The sequence below is a fragment of the Hyperolius riggenbachi genome, chromosome 3 (genome assembly GCF_040937935.1).
Source record: "Hyperolius riggenbachi isolate aHypRig1 chromosome 3, aHypRig1.pri, whole genome shotgun sequence".
Taxonomy (NCBI): Eukaryota; Metazoa; Chordata; class Amphibia; order Anura; family Hyperoliidae; genus Hyperolius; species Hyperolius riggenbachi.
In genome coordinates, this window is record NC_090648.1 from 497,341,801 (window position 1) to 497,363,468 (window position 21,668).

The window sequence follows — 21,668 nt, forward strand, 5'->3', positions numbered from 1 at the left end:
AGGATTCACAACCCAGTGTAATTAGTTTACCACAGAACTGTTTACCAAATACGTACTGGGAGTGATATGTCACTATCTTAAAACAGGGCTAAAATCACAATCCAAGTATATTGTACTATAAATCACGAGCATCACATTCAAAGTCATTTTTACCACAATTAATTATAAGTATGCTAACCTTTTAAAGTCATTTCAAGGGGCTGGTCCTAATACTGTGAACTTTTCTCATGAGTTCTTATTTTTTTTCTCATGTTATACAATTTCCAGAGCAGACAGCAAGTAATATATGTAATTCCAGTATCTGTATAGCACTTTTCTCCTGTCGGACTCAAAGCACCTGCGAGGCAGCCACTGCAGCGCACTCAGTAGGCAGTAGCAGTGTTAGGGAGTCTCGCCCAGGAACTCTTTACTGAATAGGTGCTGGCCTACTGAATAGTAAGAACTGAGATCCAAACTCAGTTCTTTTGTGTCAGAGGCAGAGCCCTTACATTATCATTGAGCCATTACACTATCCAGCCACGAAGCCATCATCCTTTCTGAACCTCTGCTGCAAAATATTAATTTGCAAGCTACAGTTAGTACAATTAGCCTGGCAAGTGCTCGGTTTTCCTGAGATCATCGCTCCACGACCCAATCACTGGCAGGGGGCGGAGCTCTGTCTGTGGGGTGGCCTAGAAATAATATGATAGGAACAATAAAGTGCTATCAGTGTTGCACTACTTACGACAAGGAAAACGTGGCTCTCATTTGTAATCTACACATATTGCTCTCCTCTCCTTGTATGCCTAAGGGCTGCTTCACACTACTAGAGTTTTCAACTCGGCGCTTTTTGATTTTAAAAGCTCTTGCTAATGTAATGCTATGGGTGTGTTCACACTGGTGCGATGTGATTTTGTAAAAATCCCCCCTAGCATTGCATTAGCATTGCTTTTCAAACCTCTAGCGCTTAAAGTGAACCAGAGACGAAGCACCCTCATGTATTTTACCATATATATCAGTGGGAACATTAGAGAAAACATCTACCCTGCTCTCTGTTTCATTCTTCACTGCACAGCTTGTTTCTGAACAGACCTGATAAAATCCCTGACTGAGCATTCAGCCTGGCTTTGCTATAATGACTCAGCTATAATGATTCCTGAGCAGAGCCAACAGGGGGCAGGCTTGGACTTGAAAAGACATGAGAGAATACAGACTGAGCTATAAATATTCCTGAACAAAGCCAGACTGAATGCTCAGTCTGGGATTTTATCAGAGCTGATAACAAGCAGGCTGTGCAGTGAAGGATGAAACAGAGAGCAGGGTAGGTGTTTTCTCGAATGTTCCCACTGATATATATGGTAAAATACATGAGGGTGCTTCGTCTCTGATTCCCTTTAAAGGCACCCTGAGCAGTGCCCGAATTTAAAAGATTGCACTTACCTGGGGCTTCCTCCAGCCCACCGCAGGTCCCCCGGCGTTATCCTGGCTCCTCTCCATGCGCCTCTGCTGGCCCCCGCTACCGGTGACACCCAGGCCGGGTGTTGAGCTGGCTCTTCCTGGATCCTTATGCTGCTCGTCATCACGGTGGGCGGCGTGACAGGAAAACGCCGCATGCGCAGACCTGTCACGCCGGCCGCCGTGATGACGCGTAGCAGCCGGCGTGATGACGAGCAGTGTAAGGATCCAGGAAGAGCCGGCCCGGGTGTTGCCAGTTACGGGGGCCGGCGGAGGCGCACGAGGAGGAGCGAGTTGGTCGCCGGGGGAACTCGTGGCCTGCGGTGGGCTGGAGGAAGCCCCAGGTAAGTGCAATCTTTTAAATTCGGGCACTAAAGCTCTTGTAGTGTAAACCAGTCCTAAAACAGCAAGTAAACAAGATATATTTAAAACAATCTATATTGTGTACATTAAAACAATCACGTTTACAGGATGTATCCTAAAAGCTAATAGTTTTCTAAAGTATTACACCAGAGAAATTACTTTTCTATTAGGTCTTTGAGCAGTTGCCCCAAAACTGCTGTACACATGTGCAATGTTATGCTGTCTGACCCTTCATTCTCCTTCCATAGCTTTAATGCCTGGTACACACTGTGAGATTTTCTGGCAGATTTTCTGTTAGATCGATTATTTCCAACATGTCCGAACTGATTTTCGATCGATTTCCGGTTTTTTTCCAATTGATACACTGCAGCAGTGCCTCCCTGTCTGCTACTATAATGCTAACACCTGGCCACAAGCTTGCTGACCATTATTTGTGGGTGAAAATGGGCATTTATTTTGGCCAACATGCACTGTTTAGCTTGGCAGAGGGGCCTGGGGTATGAATCATTCTGGAAACTGCCCTTACATTCAGTAGGTGCAAGGGAGGGATCACACTTATGTCTGCGGGAACCGCACACGATTCGCCGCAAGTGTTTTTCCGCGCAATGGGCTTAATTCACTAAACTGTGATAACTCAAATATCACACCTTATCAAAGTTAGCACGTCTTATCAGAGTAGCATAGCGAGTGCTACAAACTTATGCCTGCTAATTGGCAATGGCACTCGTCCTGCCCTGAGCCCCTGCAGGTTCGTAGTGCTCGCTATGCTACTCTGATAAGGCGTATTAACTTTGATAAGGTGTGATATCTTTGATAAGGTGTGATATCTTTGATAAGGTGTGTTATCTTTGATAAGGTGTGATATTTGCATTATAACGGTTTAGTGAATCAAGCCCCTTATGAAAATATATCTTTTATCAAAGTTAACACACCTTATCAGAGTAGCATAGCGAGCACTAGGATCCCGCAGGAGCTCAAGGCAGGACGAGTGGAGCTCTCATCATTGCCAATTAGCAGGCATAAGTTCGTAGCGCTTGCTATGCTACTCTGATAAGGCGTGTTAACTTTGATAAGGTGTGATATCTTTGATAAGGTGTGATATCTTTTTATAAGGTGTGATATTTGAGTTAGCACGGCTTTGTGAATCAAGTCCCATATGCGCATCGGTCTGCGTTTTAAGTACGCATTTTTGTTTACAGTAGCCGGTGTTTTCAATGAGGATGGCAACATGTGTTGTGTGGAAAAGTAGTGCAGGTTGTATTTTTTTTTCTTTTTTTGAATGCTAAGCCTAATTGCAGACACCTCCTGAAAACATGCGTTTTCGCGTAGTGGCAACACGTTGCCGAACTGCACAGGTGTGATTTTTTACGTAAAGTGAATGTCAATTGAAATAATAATATAAAAAGATACCTATGGAGAGGGAAGGCTCTGGGTTGTATTGAGCCTTCCCGCTCCTCGTACGAGTCCCTCGTTCCAGTGCTGTCACCTCCGGTAGCTGTATGCGATTTATCGGTTGAATACCGCTCTGTGCCACCGTGAGAGGCTTCGGGAGCCCAAGTGCTCCTGAAGATGTGCAGATCCGTATTGTGCGTGTGCGAGTGCGCTCTCGTGGGCCCTCACGTATGCGCAGTACGGAGCCGCCCATCTTTGGGGACAATGTGACAGTGCTGGGACTGTGAGAGGAACGAGAAGGTTCTATAGGACCCAGAGACTTCCCTCCCTATAGTTAAAGAGAACCCGAGGTGGGCTCAAAATAATTAAAAAAAAAGGTAGGCTACCTGATCCGGGGGGCTAAACGGATCAGGTAGCCGCAAAAATCGCCACTCCCTGCCGCTCCTGTGGGCCGCAGTGGCCCACTTTCACTTTTCGTGACCTCTGGGTCAAGACGCTGCGGCTGCATGGAGTCTCTCATCCATAGTTACATAGTTATTTGGGTTGAAAAAAGAAATACGTCCATCGAGTTAAACCAGAGAACAAAGTACAACACCAGCCTGCTCCCTCACATATCCCTGTTGATCCAGAGGAAGGCGAAAAAACCCTTACAAGGCATCGAAGCGTGCAGTGAGGCGGGGGAGAGGCAGGAGGTGTGGCCAGGGAGAGAGCTGCCAACGACAGCTCTGGAAACCCTGCAGGAATGTCTCTGGCGGGCGTTTTAAACAGGGAATCCCTCTCCCAAATGTTTACCTCTGACATAGCGACAAATATTGTCGCTAATCTCGAGGGGGTTATGGAGGGGCGGGGCAGAGAGCGGCGTTGTGGGGACACAGTGGCATGTCATCAGACAGAAAACATGCCTCTCTGTCCCACCTGCCCCCCATCTGGCCCACCTCGGGTTCTCTTCAAGTATTTTTTTTTATTATTTCATTTGACATTGGCTTTAACACCAAAGCAAGTACAACATTACACAGAGCGCCCTAATGACTACCCAGCCCTACTGAAGTCCTCCTTTACCCATCATTCTTACAAGCGCAGCTTTGTATCACTGAGATACAATTATTATTTTTTTTTGTTTGTTTTATTTTTATTAAGTTTGGACAGAATTTGTATTAAAGTACAACGGTTACATTCCAATTATGTTTTTTTTTATTTATTATTATTTATATTGTTTTGGCCGTTTTATTTCAACCAAGGAAAAAAAATGTTAAATTATTTTACCTTTTTCGTCTGTGAATAAAAAAATAAAATTGTTTAAAAAGGAAGACAGATTTTAAGGTTGACTTTATTACTAATACATTCTGTATGTAAAGGGGGGAGGGGGGCTTTGATTCCTGAACCAGGATTTTTTATTCTTAGTAAAGTAAGTAGGGGACTCAGGGTTGCCAACTCATCCCTTTAAATACTGACACATCTAAGTTATACAGGTTCTGGGGCTTCTCACACATAATCAGTGCCTAAACTGCATCTAACTAGCCACAAGACGTATAATTCATAAGCGTCCGTATTTAAAGGGATGAGTTGGCAACACTGAGGGGACTATGCTATTATTACTAACAATTTTCATATTTGATGCAGCTTTTCCAGAGTAATTCCCTTTTGGAAGGTCAATCACATGATCTGAGTATAAAGTATAGAACAGGAGTTGCTTCCCCAGCACAGAGCAAGATCGCCTGACTCCTCCCACCTCCTCCCTCTGCTCCCTTCTGTGGAGCACAGGTAGGATGTAGGCAGGGCGTGCTTTGTGGTCAAAGGGAAATCCTAGTCCCCTCCTAGCCCCTCCCAGACTTTCTTCAAGTGGTAGATGATTGGATAGTGGGAGGAGTTTGTGGCATTGCCACAGGAAGAAAACTTTGCAAACTCAGCTAACAAGGTTGTAAAAAAAACGAATAATACGACAATGGTTTTTGTGCAGCTCAGAAGATGAGCCACAGCAAAGGCTTTGTAGGTAGCCCAATTCCAAATGGATCTTGCTGCTCCTCGGTGCCTCTTGCACTTTTGGCTGAAGGTTTTTGTCACCATACCTTCCAACTTTTTGAGATGAGAAAAAGGGACACATTAAGACACGCCCCTTCCACACCTTTATCCACGCCCACACCACACTTCTAGCCATGCACGCCACTAAAAATTCATAAGCAAAAGACGTCATTTTAGAATTCAAACCACACTGGTCCTTTCTGTCATTACAATTTTTTCTTCAAAATAACTGTTGAAATTAAATAATATATCAATTTAAGGGACGGGAAATGGAATAAAGTTTAGAGTCAATAAAAACCTTTTAAGGAGAAAAATACCATACATATATTTACACATCTGTACATGAGCCCTGAAAGAGGGACACACAATGGAGAAAGAGGAACAGAGGTATTTGGTTTCCAAAGAGGGACTGTCTATCCGATAAAGGAACAGTTGGGAATTATGGTGCCACACAAAAAGGCAACATTCGCCTGACTCATCCCTTCCCTGCCTGCTGATTGGTAGAGAGGTGTGGCTGTTACCCCTGGCCTGCTTCCAGTATAGTGAATGGTGGGAAGGTGCGGCAGTGAAAGAGGGGGAGGTAGAGGAGTTGAGGCAACGCATTTTGAGCTCCGTGGCTGTTTGGCCAGGTCCCACGTGGTCCAGCAAACCTCTTCTGGATTTGTTTTATTTAAACTGAAGCCACGAAAAGAAAGATGTTGTTAAATATTATACAGTATATTAATATAGTCAAAGTTTTTGGGTGGCTGTTGCTGGGGTTAACTAGCCTCCTGACCAACTCCTTGAATTCGAAGGAAAGCCCCCCCCCCCAAAAAAAAAAAACCCCAAATATATATGTATATATGTATATGTATATATATATATATATATATATATATATATATATATATATATATATATATATATATATATATATATATACAGTACAGACCAAAAGTTTGGACACACCTTCTCATTCAAAGAGTTTTCTTTATTTTCATGACTATGAACATTGTAGATTCACACTGGTGGCATCCAAACTATGAGTTAACACATGTGGAAGTAGAGTACATAACCAAAAAGTGTGAAACAACTGAAAATATGTCATATTCTAGGTTCTTCAAAGTAGCCACCTTTTGCTTTGATTACTGCTTTGCACACTCTTGGAATTCTCTTGATGAGCTTCAAGAGGTAGTCACCTGAAATGGTCTTCCAACAGTCTTGAAGGAGTTCCCAGAGATGTTTAGCACTTGTTGGGCCTTTTGCCTTCACTCTGCGGTCCAGCTAACCTCAAACCATCTCGATTGGGTTCAGGTAGAGTGACCATACGTCCCAGATTACCTGGGACGGGTCCCAGATTCGGGGTCCCCTGTCCCAGGCTGGCTTGGGTCCCAGGAAAAGTCCCACTTTTAGATGCAGGACGTCCCAGCTGCGGGAGTATGTGACATCAGTGTTCCGTCCTCGGCCCACCGCCGCCCTGCTCTGCCCTGCTGCTACTGCTCCCCTCCCTCCCTGTCTTCTGCCTGCATTGAATTGGCTAACAACTGGATTCCTGTCGCAGTCTGCCCCGCCCCCCGCTGTTTAAAGGGAACCTAAACTGAGAGGGGTATGGATTTTTCTTTTAAACAATACCAGTTGCCTGGCAGCCTTGTTGCTCTCTATGGCTGCAGAAGTGGCTGAATGACACACCTGAAACAAGCATGCAGCTAATCCAGTCTGACTTCAGTCAGAGCTAGAGTGATCAGACGTCCCGGATTGCCCGGGACACGTCCCGGATTCGGGGGTCCGCTGTCCCAGGCTTAATGAGGTCCCGGGAAACGTCCCGCTTTCAGCAGCGGGACGTCCCGGCCTCGGGACTCTGGCCACTCTCTCCTCAATGAACTGGCAGCGGCGTCTATAGACGCCGTGCCAGTTCATTGCCCGCAGCCCCGCTCCAGCCTCGTCTTCCGGTGTCTGTTTCCGACACCGGCAGGCGAGCAGGGCTACGGCAAGATGGCTGCCGAAGCCCTGTACTGGAGACCTATTTGTGTCACTAGTACAGGGCTTCGGGCGCCATCTTGCCGTAGCCCTGTCAGCGCGGGAGAGAAGAGCAGGAGGAGGAAGACGGTCCCGGGACGGAGCAGCGCGCCAGAGGCCGGACACTTCTGCCAGGTGAGTAAATGCTTTCTTTTCCAGGTGAAATGTTTGCCCGCATTGTTTCTTTTCCAGGTGAAATGTTTGCCCGCATTGTTTCTTTTCCAGGTGAAATGTTTGCCCGCATTGTTTCTTTTCTGGCGAAATGTTTGCCCGCAGTGCGTTTCTTTTCTGGCGAAATGTTTGCCCGCATTGCGTTTCTTTTCTGGTGAAATGTTTGGCCGCATTGCGTTTCTTTTCTGGTGAAATGTTTGCCCGCAGTGCGTTTCTTTTCTGGTGAAATGTTTGGCCGCAGTGCGTTTCTTTTCTGGTGAAATGTTTGGCCGCAGTGCGTTTCTTTTCTGGTGAAATGTTTGCCCGCAGTGCGTTTATTTTGTACTGACATGTTGCCCGCATTGCGTTTATTTTGTACTGACATGTTTGCCCGCATTGCATTTATTTTATACTGACATGTTGCCTATTGCGTTTATTTTCTGGTGTCCGGGGTAACTGTTACTGCATTTATTATTTAATGGTCATAGATGGCTATGTTTGCTGCTTTGTGGTTACGGTATACTATTAGCATCACACAGTTTCTGCACACCCATGATACAAAGTCTCGTTTGTCCACATCATGGCGTAAACACTGCTTTCTTATGCCTCGCTGTTACATCTTTACGTTAGCGCCGCAGCCGCCCTCCCCCAGTCTTCGCCGCTGCGTGCTCCTCACTCCTTCCCACTTTTCCCACCCCCCCCCCCCCCCCCCCCCCCCGTCCCAGGTTGGACCCACAAAAATATGGTCACTCTAGTTCAGGTCTAATGACTGTGGAGGCCAGGTCATCTGGCGCAGCACCCCATCACTCTCCTTCCTGGTCAAATAGCCCTTACACAGCCTGGAGGTGTGTTTGGGGTCATTGTCCTGTTGAAAAATAAATGATGGTCCAACTAAACGCAAACCGGATGGAATAGCATGCTGCTGCAAGATGCTGTGGTAGCCATGCTGGTTCAGTATGCCTTCAATTTTGAATAAATCCCCAACAGTGTCACCAGCAAAGCACCCTCACACCATCATACCTCCTCCCCCACGCTTCACGGTGGGAACCAGGCATGTAGAGACCATCCATTTACCTTTTCTGTGTCGCACAAAGACACGGTGGTTGGAACCAAAAATCCCAAAATTTGAACTCATCAGACCAAAGCACAAATTTCCACTGGTCTAATGTCCATTCCTTGTGTTCTTTATCCCAAACAAATCTCTTCTGCTTGTTGCCTGTCCTTAAAGCGGACCCAAACCAAACATTTTTTTAATTCAAAATATTTAGTTGCACCACTCTGACACATACAAAGATAAATAAACACTCCTTCAAGCCGATGAGCATTTCAGTGCATGCTTTTCACCCTTCTCTTTTCATAACTAGGGTTATACTGGGGGCAGCCATTAGCAATTCCTCCGTTGCCGGACACCATCTACTCCACCAGTTTGCCGGAAAAATCCCGGCAATTTGGAAGGAAGGGAGGGGTTCCTCCAATAAATGTAAAATCTATATATATAATAGAGTAAGTGCCTCAACCTTCGAGCAAGAAGAAGAAGTACTTTGCATGAGAAAATGTATGCGTGCTCAATCACCAAGTTTTAGGCTTCTTTTCCACGGACTGTTGAGCTGTGTGCTCAGCAAGCAGTTACCAGGCAGCAGCAAGCAGTTACCAGGCAGCAGCAAGCAGTTACCAGGCAGCAGCAAGCAGTTACCAGGCAGCAGCAAGCGGTTTCCAGGCAGCAGCAAGCGGTTTCCAGGCAGCAGCAAGCAGTTTCCAGGCAGCAGCAAGCTGTTACCAGGCAGTAGTGAGCAGTTGTAAGAGTTTGAGAGGCATGTTACTGCCTATCAACTGTCCGTGGAAAAGAGGCCTACCCTAGCAAGTCTGGCTTTGCAAATCTGGCCTAATTGGCTATTCATGAGGCAATGCTCATGCAAATATGCATTTGCTTTTGCATGCCAAACTATGCAGGGTCAAAAAAACAATACTGCAAAGCGGTCGCTCTGCTACATGCCAGTGATGAGCGAAAATGCAAAAATTTGTTTCGATAAATTTTTACCGAATTTTCACCTAATTTCGTTTTGGCAGGCAAATTTTCCATCTAATTTTTTCACGTTAATTTTCGCCTAAGGCCAGTCATTTTCGCATTACTTGCGTATGATTGCGGACATTTTCCACATAAGGGCATTAGCGCCCGCATTCAGAGAAGTTTCTTGCGCATTATTGCGGGCAATTTTCGGTATAAACGTCCGCATAGATTGAATTTCCATGCGGATTATTGTGGACATTTTTCCGCATAAGGGCATAAGCATCCGCATACAATGAATTTTCGATGCTGGTCGAAAACGCAAATATTTCTGAAGATTTTCGTGAAAATTCGCCAAAAAACGAAAACGGGATTTTCGAGGCGAAAATTCGCAAGCACTATCCAGGATGCCACGGGGAGGATTCCCAATGCCCCCCTTTTATACAACCGGGGGGACCACAGGGTCCGAGGCTCTCTCACTGCCTGGGAACCACAGCGACACCCCGGAGGGGGAGGCGCAGGCGACCCCCCCCCCAAGCGTGGCCAGCGTCGGGGAGAGCCGTCCACACCCACCTCCCAATATTAAAAACAGGCACTTACCTTAACGTCCATTGCGTTCTGCTACATGCGCATTAACTTGGGGGCACCACATGAGAAAGGAGTGAAGCATGGGTCACCCCGAGCTTTAGAGCTCAGGGCTGGCTCACATACAGCACTCCAGAGGGGGGGGGGAGGACAGGTGCAGACAACTCACTCCAGGGCTCACACCACCGGAGCAAGCCATCCACCACCTGCCTCCAAAGGATACAAACTGAAAAAATGCTTTCCATGAGAAAATTAATGCGCATGTAGCAGAACGCAATGAACGTTACGGTAAGTGCCTGTTTTTAATATTGGGAGGTGGGTGCAGACGGCTCTCCCTGGCGCTGGCCACGCTTGGGGGGGGGGGTCGCCTGCGGCACCTAGCTTCCCCCTCCGGGGTGCCGCTGTGGTTCCCGCGGTCCCTCCGGTTGTATAAAAAGGGGGCATTGGGAATCCTCCCTGTGGCGCTCCTGGATAGTGCTAATGTAGCATGTAGCAGTGTTCCTTGCGAATTTTCGCCTAAGTCATTTTCGCATCGAAAATCCTGTTTTCGTTTTTTGGCGAATTTTCACGAAAATCTTCAGAAATATGTGTTTTCGACCAGCATCGAAAATTCATTGTATGCGGATGCTTATGCCCTTATGCGGAAAAATGTCCACAATAATCCGCATGGAAATATAGACTATGAATGTATTTTGTAGCTACTGATCTTTTGCAGGAACGGATCTTTTGCAGATAATGATCTTTTGAATGTGTACAGCAACTTTGTGTGCAGCATCTTGCAAATATTTCTATCTAATGGGGAGTTCAGCTCAATAGAATAGACTGTGTAGGTGTGGCTCTGAAACTACATGGAAGGGGGTAAAATTGGTCTGTGATCTTTCATTTTTCCAAAGACTTTTATCTGATGTGTGTACCGACCTTTATTCTTCTTGCTTCAAGGTTGAGGCATGTACTCTATTAGATAGATAGAAGATGCGGCGTATGCTACGACGCGGGACGGCTAGTATTTTATATTTGTCATCATGCAGCTGAAAAAAGGCTGCTATTTATTATTATAATTTAGAAAATAGATTTTATTTCTGAAATCTTGTATTTTTAGTTTGGGTCCACTTTAAGTAGTGGTTTCCTAGCAGATATGAGATATTCTACCATGAAGGCCTGATTCACACAGTCTCCTCTTAACAGTTGTTCTAGAGAGGTGTCTGCTGCTAGAACTCTGTGTGGCATTGACCTGGTCTCTAATCTGAGCTGCTGTTAACCTGCGATTTCTGAGGCTGGTGACGCGGATGAACTTATCATCCGCAGCAGAGGTGACTCTTGGTCTTCCTTTCCTGGGGCGGTACGCATGTGAGCCAGTTTCTTTGTAGCGTTTGATGGTTTGAGACTGCACTTGGGGATACTTTCAAAGTTTTCTGAATTTTTTCGGACTGACTGACCTTCATTTCTTAAAGTAATGATGGCCACTCGTTTTTCTTTACTTAGCTGCTTTTTTCTTGCCATAATACAAATTGTAACAGTCTATTCAGTAGGACTATCAGCTGTGTATCCACCTGACTTCTCCACAACGCAACTACTGGTCCCTAGAGTTGGGCCGAACGGTTCGCCTGCGAACGGTTCCATGCGAACTTCAGTGGTTCGCGTTCGCGTCCCGCAGGCGAACCTTTGCGGAAGTTCGGTTCGCCCCATAATGCACATGGAGGGTCAACTTTGACCCTCTACATCACAGTCAGCAGGCCCAGTGTAGCCAATTAGGCTACACTAGCCCCTGGAGCCCCATCCCCCCTTATATAAGGCAGGCAGCGGCGGCCATTACGGCCACTCGTGTGCCTGCATTAGTCAGAGTAGGGCGAGCTGCTGCAGACTGTCTCTCAGGGAAAGATTAGTTAGGCTTAGCTTGTTCCTGTCTGGCTGCATACCTGTTCTGTGAACCCACCACTGCATACCTGTGCTGTGAACCCACCACTGCATACCTGTGCTGTGAACCCACCACTGCATACCTGTTCTGTGAACCCACCACTGCATACCTGTTCTGTTCAGTGGACCCGCCACTGTATACCTGTTCATTGAACCCACCACTGCATACCTGTGCTGTGAACCCACCACTGCATACCTGTGCTGTGAACCCACCACTGCATACCTGTGCTGTGAACCCACCACTGCATACCTGTTCTGTTCAGTGGACCCGCCACTGCATACCTGTTCTGTTTAGTGAACCGCCACTGCATACCTGTTCTGTTCAGTGAACCCACCGCATCAGTGCGCATACCTGTGCAGTTAAGTGAACCCGCCACTGCATACCTGTTCTGTTCAGTGAACCGCCACTGTATACCTGTTCTGTTTAGTGAACCCGCCACTGCATACCTGTTCTGTTCAGTGGACCCGCCACTGCATACCTGTTCTGTTCAGTGAACCCACCGCATCAGTGCGCATACCTGTTCTGTTCAGTGAACCCACCGCATCAGTGCGCATACCTGTGCAGTTAAGTGAACCCGCCACTGCATACCTGTTCTGTTCAGTGAACCGCCACTGCATACCTGTTCTGTTTAGTGAACCGCCACTGTATACGTGTTCTGTTTAGTGAACCCGCCACTGCATACCTGTTCTGTTCAGTGAACCCACCGCATCAGTGCGCATACCTGTGCAGTTAAGTGAACCCGCCACTGCATACCTGTTCTGTTCAGTGGACCCGCCACTGCATACCTGTTCTGTTTAGTGAACCGCCACTGTATACCTGTTCTGTTTAGTGAACCCGCCACTGCATACCTGTTCTGTTCAGTGGACCCTCCACTGCATACCTGTTCTGTTTAGTGAACCGCCACTGTATACCTGTTCTGTTTAGTGAACCCGCCACTGCATACCTGTTCTGTTCAGTGGACCCACCGCATCAGTGCGCATACCTGTGCAGTTAAGTGAACCCGCCACTGCATACCTGTTCTGTTCAGTGGACCCGCCACTGCATACCTGTTCTGTTTAGTGAACCCGCCACTGCATACCTGTTCTGTTCAGTGAACCCACCGCATCAGTGCGCATACCTGTGCAGTTAAGTGAACCCGCCACTGCATACCTGTTCTGTTCAGTGGACCCGCCACTGCATACCTGTTCTGTTTAGTGAACCGCCACTGTATACCTGTTCTGTTTAGTGAACCCGCCACTGCATACCTGTTCTGTTCAGTGGACCCGCCACTGCATACCTGTTCTGTTTAGTGAACCGCCACTGTATACCTGTTCTGTTTAGTGAACCCGCCGCCGGGTGCGTGTACATGACTGCCTAATTTTTCTGGCTGCACTGCGGGCAGCTGCAACAACAAAAGAAAAGGCATGTACATGCGCCCATTCCCCTTCGTGATCATTACCTTGCCGTGGTGAAGGGGCTTGCGTATCACAATGGAGCAATGACCGGCGCCTAGATGAGTGTCTCGGGGGGCACACCCACGATAATAAGGTCGTTGCCTCATTGTGGTCAGACCAAATTTGATCAGCTGGACAGTCACTGTTCTGTCATTCAGCTACATCAGCCAGGTGACCATATGGGCTGTAAAGCCACCAAAACCTGCACTCTCGCCATGGTGCGCACCAGTAAAGCACGGCCGTCACTACACAAACAGCTGTTTGCGGTGCGTTACACGATGAGTTTGGTGTGTCAGTGTGAAGCAGTACCTTAATTACACTACCTGATTGATGTATACACATGCAAGATGTTTGAAAGCACTTTAGGCCTGTCATTTAGCATTCAATGTGATTTCTGCCCTTAAAACGCTGCTTTGCGTCAAATCCAGATTTTTCCCGGGGACTTTTGGCATGTATCCCACTCCGCCATCCCCCCCTCCAGGTGTTAGACCCCTTGAAACATCTTTTCCATCACTTTTGTGGCCAGCATAATTATTATTTTTTTTCAAAGTTCGCATCCCCATTGAAGTCTATTGCGGTTCGCGAACTTTAACGCGAACCGAACCTTTCGCGAAAGTTCGCGAACCCGGTTCGCGAACCGAAAATCGGAGGTTCGGCCCAACACTACTGGTCCCAACACTTATTAAACCTGACAGGGAACACCTGTGAAGTGAAAACCATTTCAGGTGACTACCTCTTGAAGCTCATCGAGAGATTGCCAAGAGTGTGCAAAGCAGTAATCAAAGAAAAAGGTGGCTACTTTGAAGAACCTAGAATATGACATATTTTCAGTTGTTTCACACTTTTTGGTTATGTACTATACTTCCACATGTCATAGTTTGGATGCCTTCAGTGTGAATCTACAATGTTCATATTCATGAAAATAAAGAAAACTCTTTGAATGAGGTGTGTCCAAACTTTTGGTCTGTACTGTATATATAAAAAATAAGGGCCTTTTCCACTATCAAGTTTGATCATTTTTATTGATTGAACACAGTCACTGGCTAAGACAGGCTGTTCTAGGTCAGATAGATAGGCTGTGTGCAGTGTGGTCAGCGATAGCATTTGCTTTGTAATGCACCCGCCAGTAGACAGCTAGCGAATTTGGTGGTGTAAAGGTGACCCCTTGATTGGTCACCAGATCGACCATCAGATAGACCATCTCTGAACTAATCTCATCGGAAAGGGATCTATTGCCTGGCCACACACTGCAGACAGAAATCATCCTAGTGCCAGGACAGGAAACCAGACTGTAGTCAAGTGGTGTATTAAGATGGCCGACCTGATGAGATGGTCTTAGTTTTTTTTTTTTTTTTAATGTTGAGCCTCTGACCAACTTTTGCACTTTCTTCTTTAAACCTCATCAACCTGCCACCAACACAACAAAAGTATTTATTCTTACCTGGTGCTTCCTCAAGTCCTGTGTAGTCTGTGGGCTTCCTTCTGGCCCCATCTGTTCTCCAGCTATCAACCCCTGGCGCAGAACGCTCCCGACCACGGGAATACAACGGAGGAGGCGTGCAGCCAGGGTCGCGCATGTGCAGTAGTCCCCGACTTACTGCACATGCACAACCTTGGCTGCACGCCTCCCTGGCTGGGTTCCCATGGCAGCATTCAGTCTGTGCAGTTAAGGATTGTAACTGTGCAGGCACAGAATGCTCCCGGCTACAGAAGTGTAAGCAGGGATGCACATGGCCAAGGTCGCGCATGCGCAGTAGTCACCGACTCGCTCAGTCGCTACATTTATCAGTGCTACCAGTAACTGATGAGACCGGACGGACACTGAGGGAGCTCACAGACTACAGGGGGTGGAGGAAGCGGCCGCAGGTAAGTATAGATCCTTTTGTTGTGTTGGTCGGAGACTCACAGGTACACTTTCATTCTTCCCTTTCTGCCATATTAGTCGTATCATTTGCATATCTGAGGTTGTTGACATTTCTTCAAGCAATCTTAATTGACATACTGTAGACGGAGTATAATTTGACAAACCTAATAATAAAAAGTTTTATTTTTTAACCCTTGTTGAATGTCAGAGATGAAAGCTGAGTAAAATCTCACCAGCTGTGACTCAGATGGCAATAAGACAGCAATTATAGACAATCACAGCCTCTGTCCTTCCTCACACTCTATAAAAAAGGTTTTGAGTTGTTCATGGTGGTTTCTGCAGTTCTCTTGAAAATGAAACAGCCCTGATGTGGTGTCTACCGCAGTGATAGGAAAACTTTTAAGAGGCCCTGTAGTGACATATGCAATAGTAGAATATAGTAAAAAATTCAGGATACCCACTTTAACAGGAATTTTCCTGGTTTCAGCATGAGAAACACTTCCTATATTACTGTATATTGGTATGTAGCCTAGCCCTTATTTATTTATTGTATTTATAAAGCGCCAACCTATTACGCAGCGCTGGACATTAGTTTAGGTTACAGACAATATTTAGGGGTGATGTACAGCAAAATGACAATACATGAATACAAGAAAGACCAGATCATGCAGCACAGTATGAGTACAAGTGGTGCTTAGCCTAGGCTGATTATGCAGAATTCAATTTCTCACCCCTAGAGAATTCTGGGAGGCCAGGTGTATTTTGTACTGGCTTCAGAACTCTCAGTAACCAAACATTCCGCAGAGATCACCTGCCAGTAGTGAAGATGTCGCCACCTGTGATAAGTTTCAGAATGTAAATCAGGGAGAGGAAATATGGTGCAATGGGCAAACACTGACTGAGGGCTGGAACCCACAAGGGCGATTTTTTGAGCGTTTAGGGAGCGTTTGAAAACGCTAGCGTTTTGTAAAAACGCACAGCTAATGTAAATGGATGGGACAACTTCCACTGAAGCGATTGCGATTAGAAAAATGCACAAACGCAACCCATGCAGCATTTTAGGAGCGTTAGCGCTTCATTGTTAAGTATGTAATCGCTGGCGTAATCGCTCATCAAAACCTGCACTGAGCGATTTTGCAAGCGTTTTGAACTTAAAATTAATTGAAAGGACCAATCAGACTTTAAAACGCTAATCGCTACACAACCGCTGGCAAATTGATACTTTTTAAAAGCGCTCCCTAAAACGCTCATGAATTCGCTTACAAACTGCTCATACAAAACGCTAGCGATTGCGATTAGCGATAGCGTTTTGTAGTGGGTTCCAGGCCTGAATCTTAGTGTAATAAATAAAATTGCTTATTTTATTTTTTTTACTATTTTCACTACAGTTCCTCTTTAACCTGAAGTGAGGGGGGATATGGAAGCTGACGGTGGCGTAGTGGTCAGCAGGGTGGCGTAGTGGTTAGCGCTCTCGCCTTGCCCCGGTTCGAATCCCAGCCAGGTCAACATCTGCAGGGAGTTTGTATGTTCTCCCTGTGTCTGCGTGGGTTTCCTCCAAGCACTCCGGTTTCCTCCCACATCCCAAAAACATACAGATAAGTTAATTGGCTTCCCCCTAAATTAGCCCTAGACTACAGTATGTTACATGCACTACACGATGCATACATAGACCTATGACTATTGTAGGGACTAGATTGTGAGCCCCTCTGAAGGACAGGTAGTGACAAGACTATATATACTCTGTACAGCGCTGCATAATATGTCAGCGCTGTATAAATAAAATCTTTATCTCCTTTAAAGAATGTAATTTCCCTGGCTGTCCTGCTGATCTCTTTGGCTGCAATAGTGTCTGAATCACACACCTAATCCAGTCACAGCATCTGCTCTGCATGCTTGTTCGGGGTCTACGGCTCAAAAGCATTAGAGGCAGAGGATCAACAGGATAGCCAGGCAATGTACATTATAAATATGTCAGCCTCCATAGCCCTCTCACTTCAGGTGTGCGGCGGAGAGGGACCAATAAGCCTGAAAGGGGTTGGAAGAAACCCCAGGTATGTATATTTTTTTTTCTGGCCTCAAGTACACTTTAAAGGGAACCTAAACTGAGAGGGATATGGATTTTTCCTTTTAAACAATACCAGTTGCCTGGCAGTCCTGCTGATCTCTTTGGCTGCAGTAGTGGCTGAATCACACATCTGAAACAAGCATGCAGCTAATCCAGTCTGACCTCAGCCAGAGCACCTGATCTGCATGCTTGTTCAGGGGCTGTGGCTAAAAGTATTAGAGACACAGGATCAGCAGGAGAGTCGGGCAACTGGTATTATTTTAAAAGGAAAAATACATATCCTTCAGTTTAGGTTCTCTTTAAATTACTTCCAAATGTTTCCTACCATTATTGTATTACAACAATCACTGTTAAATTACCCTGAATAGGTGTTAAAACGCCAATTTTGACCTCTCATATTTGTTTTACACTCACTGGTGGTTTTGCCACATAGTTGCCATTTTGCTTGGTTTTGGAATGTTGTCTGACTGATTGGTTTCCCAGCATGCCCAGGGAGGGAGATTTCTTCACAAGGACATCAGACAATGGAGGAGCTGAGTGATTCTATTCTCTCTCCTCAGCACTTGTCTGGGATTTTCACACCTCAGCCTGACTTGTTATCATGCTAAGTACCAATCACAAACAATGCCACTACTTTACCTTGTAGTCTATGTACACAGCAAGAAGGGCTGGTCAGAAATGCCCATTTTTTTCCTATTCCGTTGAAAATCCGATTTCTGAAGATGCCAATTACCGATGCTGCGGCACACCGGCGGTAATACGATTTCCAAATTCCGAGTCTTGTGACCGGCCTAAAACTTAAGCCAATCACAAGATCGGGAATACGGAAATACTCGGTAGTAAGAGAATGCTGTGATTAACCGCAGAATTCAGAATAACTCAGAATTTTTATCCAATCACAAGACTTGAAAAAACTCTGTAGTGTCCGAGTCATGTTACCACGGTAATCCGATTTCCAAGGAAAAAAACGTTGCATTCTCTGATCGGTCCAAGTTTTGTGATTGGCCTAAAATTACAGAGTTGCGTTAATTCGTTATTTCTGTAGGAAAACGATTTCCGATGATGAGACAGTCGCTACCTGATCAGAAAGATCTGATCCAGATTAAAGTGGGACACCTCTTTTATTGAAAATTGCTACCGCACATATCTACACAGCTGGATTCTGTTCTCTCCATGCAGAGTGTGGGTTGCCTATGCCTTAAAACCCTACATCTTCCAACAGGAATAAGGGTGTCCATACATTACTCAATTTTTGGCAACGATATCCAGCCGATTAGGGGTGTGGCAGGGGTGTGATTAGGGCGTGGCATGGGGCGTGATAAGGGGTGTGGTGGGCATGGGAGTAACTAGAAATCACTGGGCCCCCTCCCCTCGCATTCTGCACAGCTAAACTGAGAACCAATGTTATTCAGTCGGCTAGTGCACACCTGAATTTGTTTCCCCCAAACAGACAGCAGTGAAGCACTGCTCACATTTTCTCTATAAATTACATTCGCTTTCTGTGATAAAACATGCTTGTTTTCACACATACAGACACACGTGGTGTGCAGAAAACACATACAGCAAACTGACAGATGAATGTGCTCCCAGCCTCAGCTTATTACACTCACTCTGTCCATCTCTGATGGAGCAGAACTGACTTCTTCAACATCACTACAGTACACAGCACATAGGGAGGGGTAGAGAGGCTGAGGGCAGGGCATAGTACACACAAGCCTGCTGCAGTCTGAATTGGGATTGTCTACAAATCTTTGTCTACAAAACTTTGTATGATTCCTTATCAGTGGCTGAGCAGATGCAGTCATTAGAACAAGTGTGCAGAGAGCAGAAAGCTTTTTCTCTCCGTGCCCTTAGTTATCAGTCTCTAAGGACAGGGAAAATAAACTTCTCCTTTCATGGGGCCCCCTGTGGCTTCTGGGCCCCCCTGCGACTGCATCCCTTGCAGGGTCTATTGTTACGCCCCTGGGGGTGGGGGCATGTCTTAAAGTGTCCCTCTTTCTCATTTCAAAATGTTGGGAGGTATGCCTTTCCACAGAACTGTTTGCAGACTGGCTACATCTTGGAACAGGAGTAAGTACCTGCACAGAGTCCTTATTACTCATCGCTACGTTTAGAGGGACCCATCACTTGAATGGTGGAGTATAAGAGGATAATGCAACTATCCAGAGGCTTCCCACTACCTGGGTAAGTATCTAACTTTTTATTTTTAGAGTGCACCAGCGGTACTTTATAGCGGATCCGAGATGAAAAACTATCTATAACAAGTAACTTGTCTATATATCTTATCTAAAGTTTAGATAGTTTACACAGCAAATCTAGCTGCAAACAGCTTCAAAAGTGTATGATTATTTATTCCTGTGATACAATGAGGGCAGCCATGTTCTGTTTGTCATCATTACACACAAAGCTGATATAGCATCTCCAGCACTCAGCCTGTAAAACGTCACTCCTCGCTCCTCCCCTCTGCCTCTGAAATCTCTGGCTAGTAACCTCCTCCTCCTGCCCAGACTGAGTTCCCATAAGCCCTTGCTACAAAGGCTTAGAGCGCCAAGGCACTTTTCATTTTGGCTGCAAGGTCTTTGATTCTGCTACAAAAGAGCGCCCTTTTATAGCCGAGATCTTTGAGTGGGGGTGCAGGGGGGGTTAGAATTAGGTGTCACAAGCGGGGGGGGGGGGGGGGGGTCTTAGGGTTAGTCCCCACTGGGGTGGGGTAGGGTTAGGCACCACCAGGGGAGGGCTCTGTATGAAAGTAGGGAGATGTTAGGTCATAGTATTTACCAGTGGGGGGTCTTAGTGTTAGGCACCACCAGGGGCGGTTAGGGCTAGGAACCACCAGGGGAGTGTTCTGTGTGAGAGTAGAGAGAAATTAGGTCATAGTACCGTAATCATTGGGGGAGTCTTAGAGTTAAGCACCACCAGGGGGGTCTTATGGTTAGGCACCACCAGGTCAGTAATCACTTTTCTCGACTATATCACTTTTCTAGGCTATGTCCAGTGCCCTTTTATAGCCCAACAAATTAAGCCTATAAGCGCATCCTTTTTATAAACTAAAACTAGCGTCTACACCAGGCACCTTTTGTTGCCAAATTTAGCGTCTCGGCTATACAAGGCACTCTTTGTAGATGAATTCAGGAATTTGGAATTTCAGCTATACCAGGCATCCCTTGTAGACAAATTTGGAATTTGGGCTACCAGGGGCGTAACTAGGAATCTCCGGGCCCCCCTGCAGAAATTCTGAGCGGGCCCCCCTCCCCCTTAGGGCCCGCTCAGGACCGGTTTTGGGGGGCTGGAGGGGTCGCAGCATGAGGGGAGAGCTTGGTGGCACGTCGGTGGGGAGGGGGGATGGTCCCCCCCTCCCTCATCTCGGGCTCTCCCCTCTGCGCTCCCCTCCAGGCTCCAGCATTGAATTAAGTGTATGCAGGCGGCGGGGCAGCGGCAGATACATACATTCCGTGCGTTCCACGGATGTTCCTCTCTCTAGCTTCTGACGCGACTTTCTGTATAAACAGGAAGTCGCGTCAGACACTAGAGGGAGAAACATCCACGGAAGGTATGTAGCTACCGCTGCCCGCCACTGCACACATATGGTTATTGAAGCTGGAGAGGAGCGCAGAGGGGAGAGCCCGAGGTGAGGAAGGGGGGGGGACCGTCCCCACGCCCCGCCGAGTGTGGCCATAGCTCTCACCTCATGCTGCGTCCCCTCCAGCCCCCCAAAAAGGGCCCTGAGCGCCCCCCCCCTCGAGAGAATGGGCTGCATCCCCTATTGTTACGCCCGTGTGGGCTACACCAGGCACCCCTTGTAGACAAATTTGGAATTTGGGCTACATTAAGCGCCCTTTGTAGACGAATTTGGAATTTCGGCTACACCAGGCGCCCTTTATAGTCGAATTTTGCTTTTTTCGTCTATATTAGGTGCCCTTTTCAAATGTATGCCAGCAGAATAGACAGGCAATGTGCATTGTTTAAAAGCAAATCACTATGGCAGCCTCCATATCCCTCTCACTTCAGTTGTCCTTTAATTTATTTGATGGCAGGCGCTGAACTATGTTTATGGCGATCCTATAACAAGCTTTCCATTTCCAGTGTTTGGAGACACGTCATGCAGGCAGCTCCTCTGCTGTAACTCATATTGGGGCTGTTCCAACCTGCAGCTAATAATAGTCTTGCATAATGAGCGAATGTTAATCTGTAAAACCGCTGGTTACCTGGCTCGGAAAGTGGCGATACCATCTGTACAAATTTATGGAAATACAGAAAGATTCCCTCCAGCACATAAAGCCTGGCAGATAGTAATCACTGGATAACACTCGCCTGGAATTTACAGCGTGTAAATATCCCACAACGTGGTTCAGCAATCCGCCGCAGCAGATCGCTAAGGGCTGGTTCACACTCGGCGCTTCCCGGCGATCGCGTTCCTGTCCATGGTTGTGATTCGGCAGCTGAAATCT

The 21,668-nt window shown here is 46.5% G+C and overlaps 1 protein-coding gene across 1 annotated transcript in view; it reads left to right on the top strand.

Moving 5' to 3' along the window:
- The first annotated feature begins 1,620 nt into the window (after positions 1 to 1,620).
- Positions 1,621 to 21,668, top strand: part of NIPAL4 (NIPA like domain containing 4) — a 48,537-nt gene continuing 28,489 nt past the window's right edge. The window contains exon 1 of the mRNA XM_068273772.1: positions 1,621 to 1,778. Coding sequence (XP_068129873.1) covers positions 1,621 to 1,778 — 158 coding nt within the window. The remainder of the gene's footprint in view (positions 1,779 to 21,668) is intronic.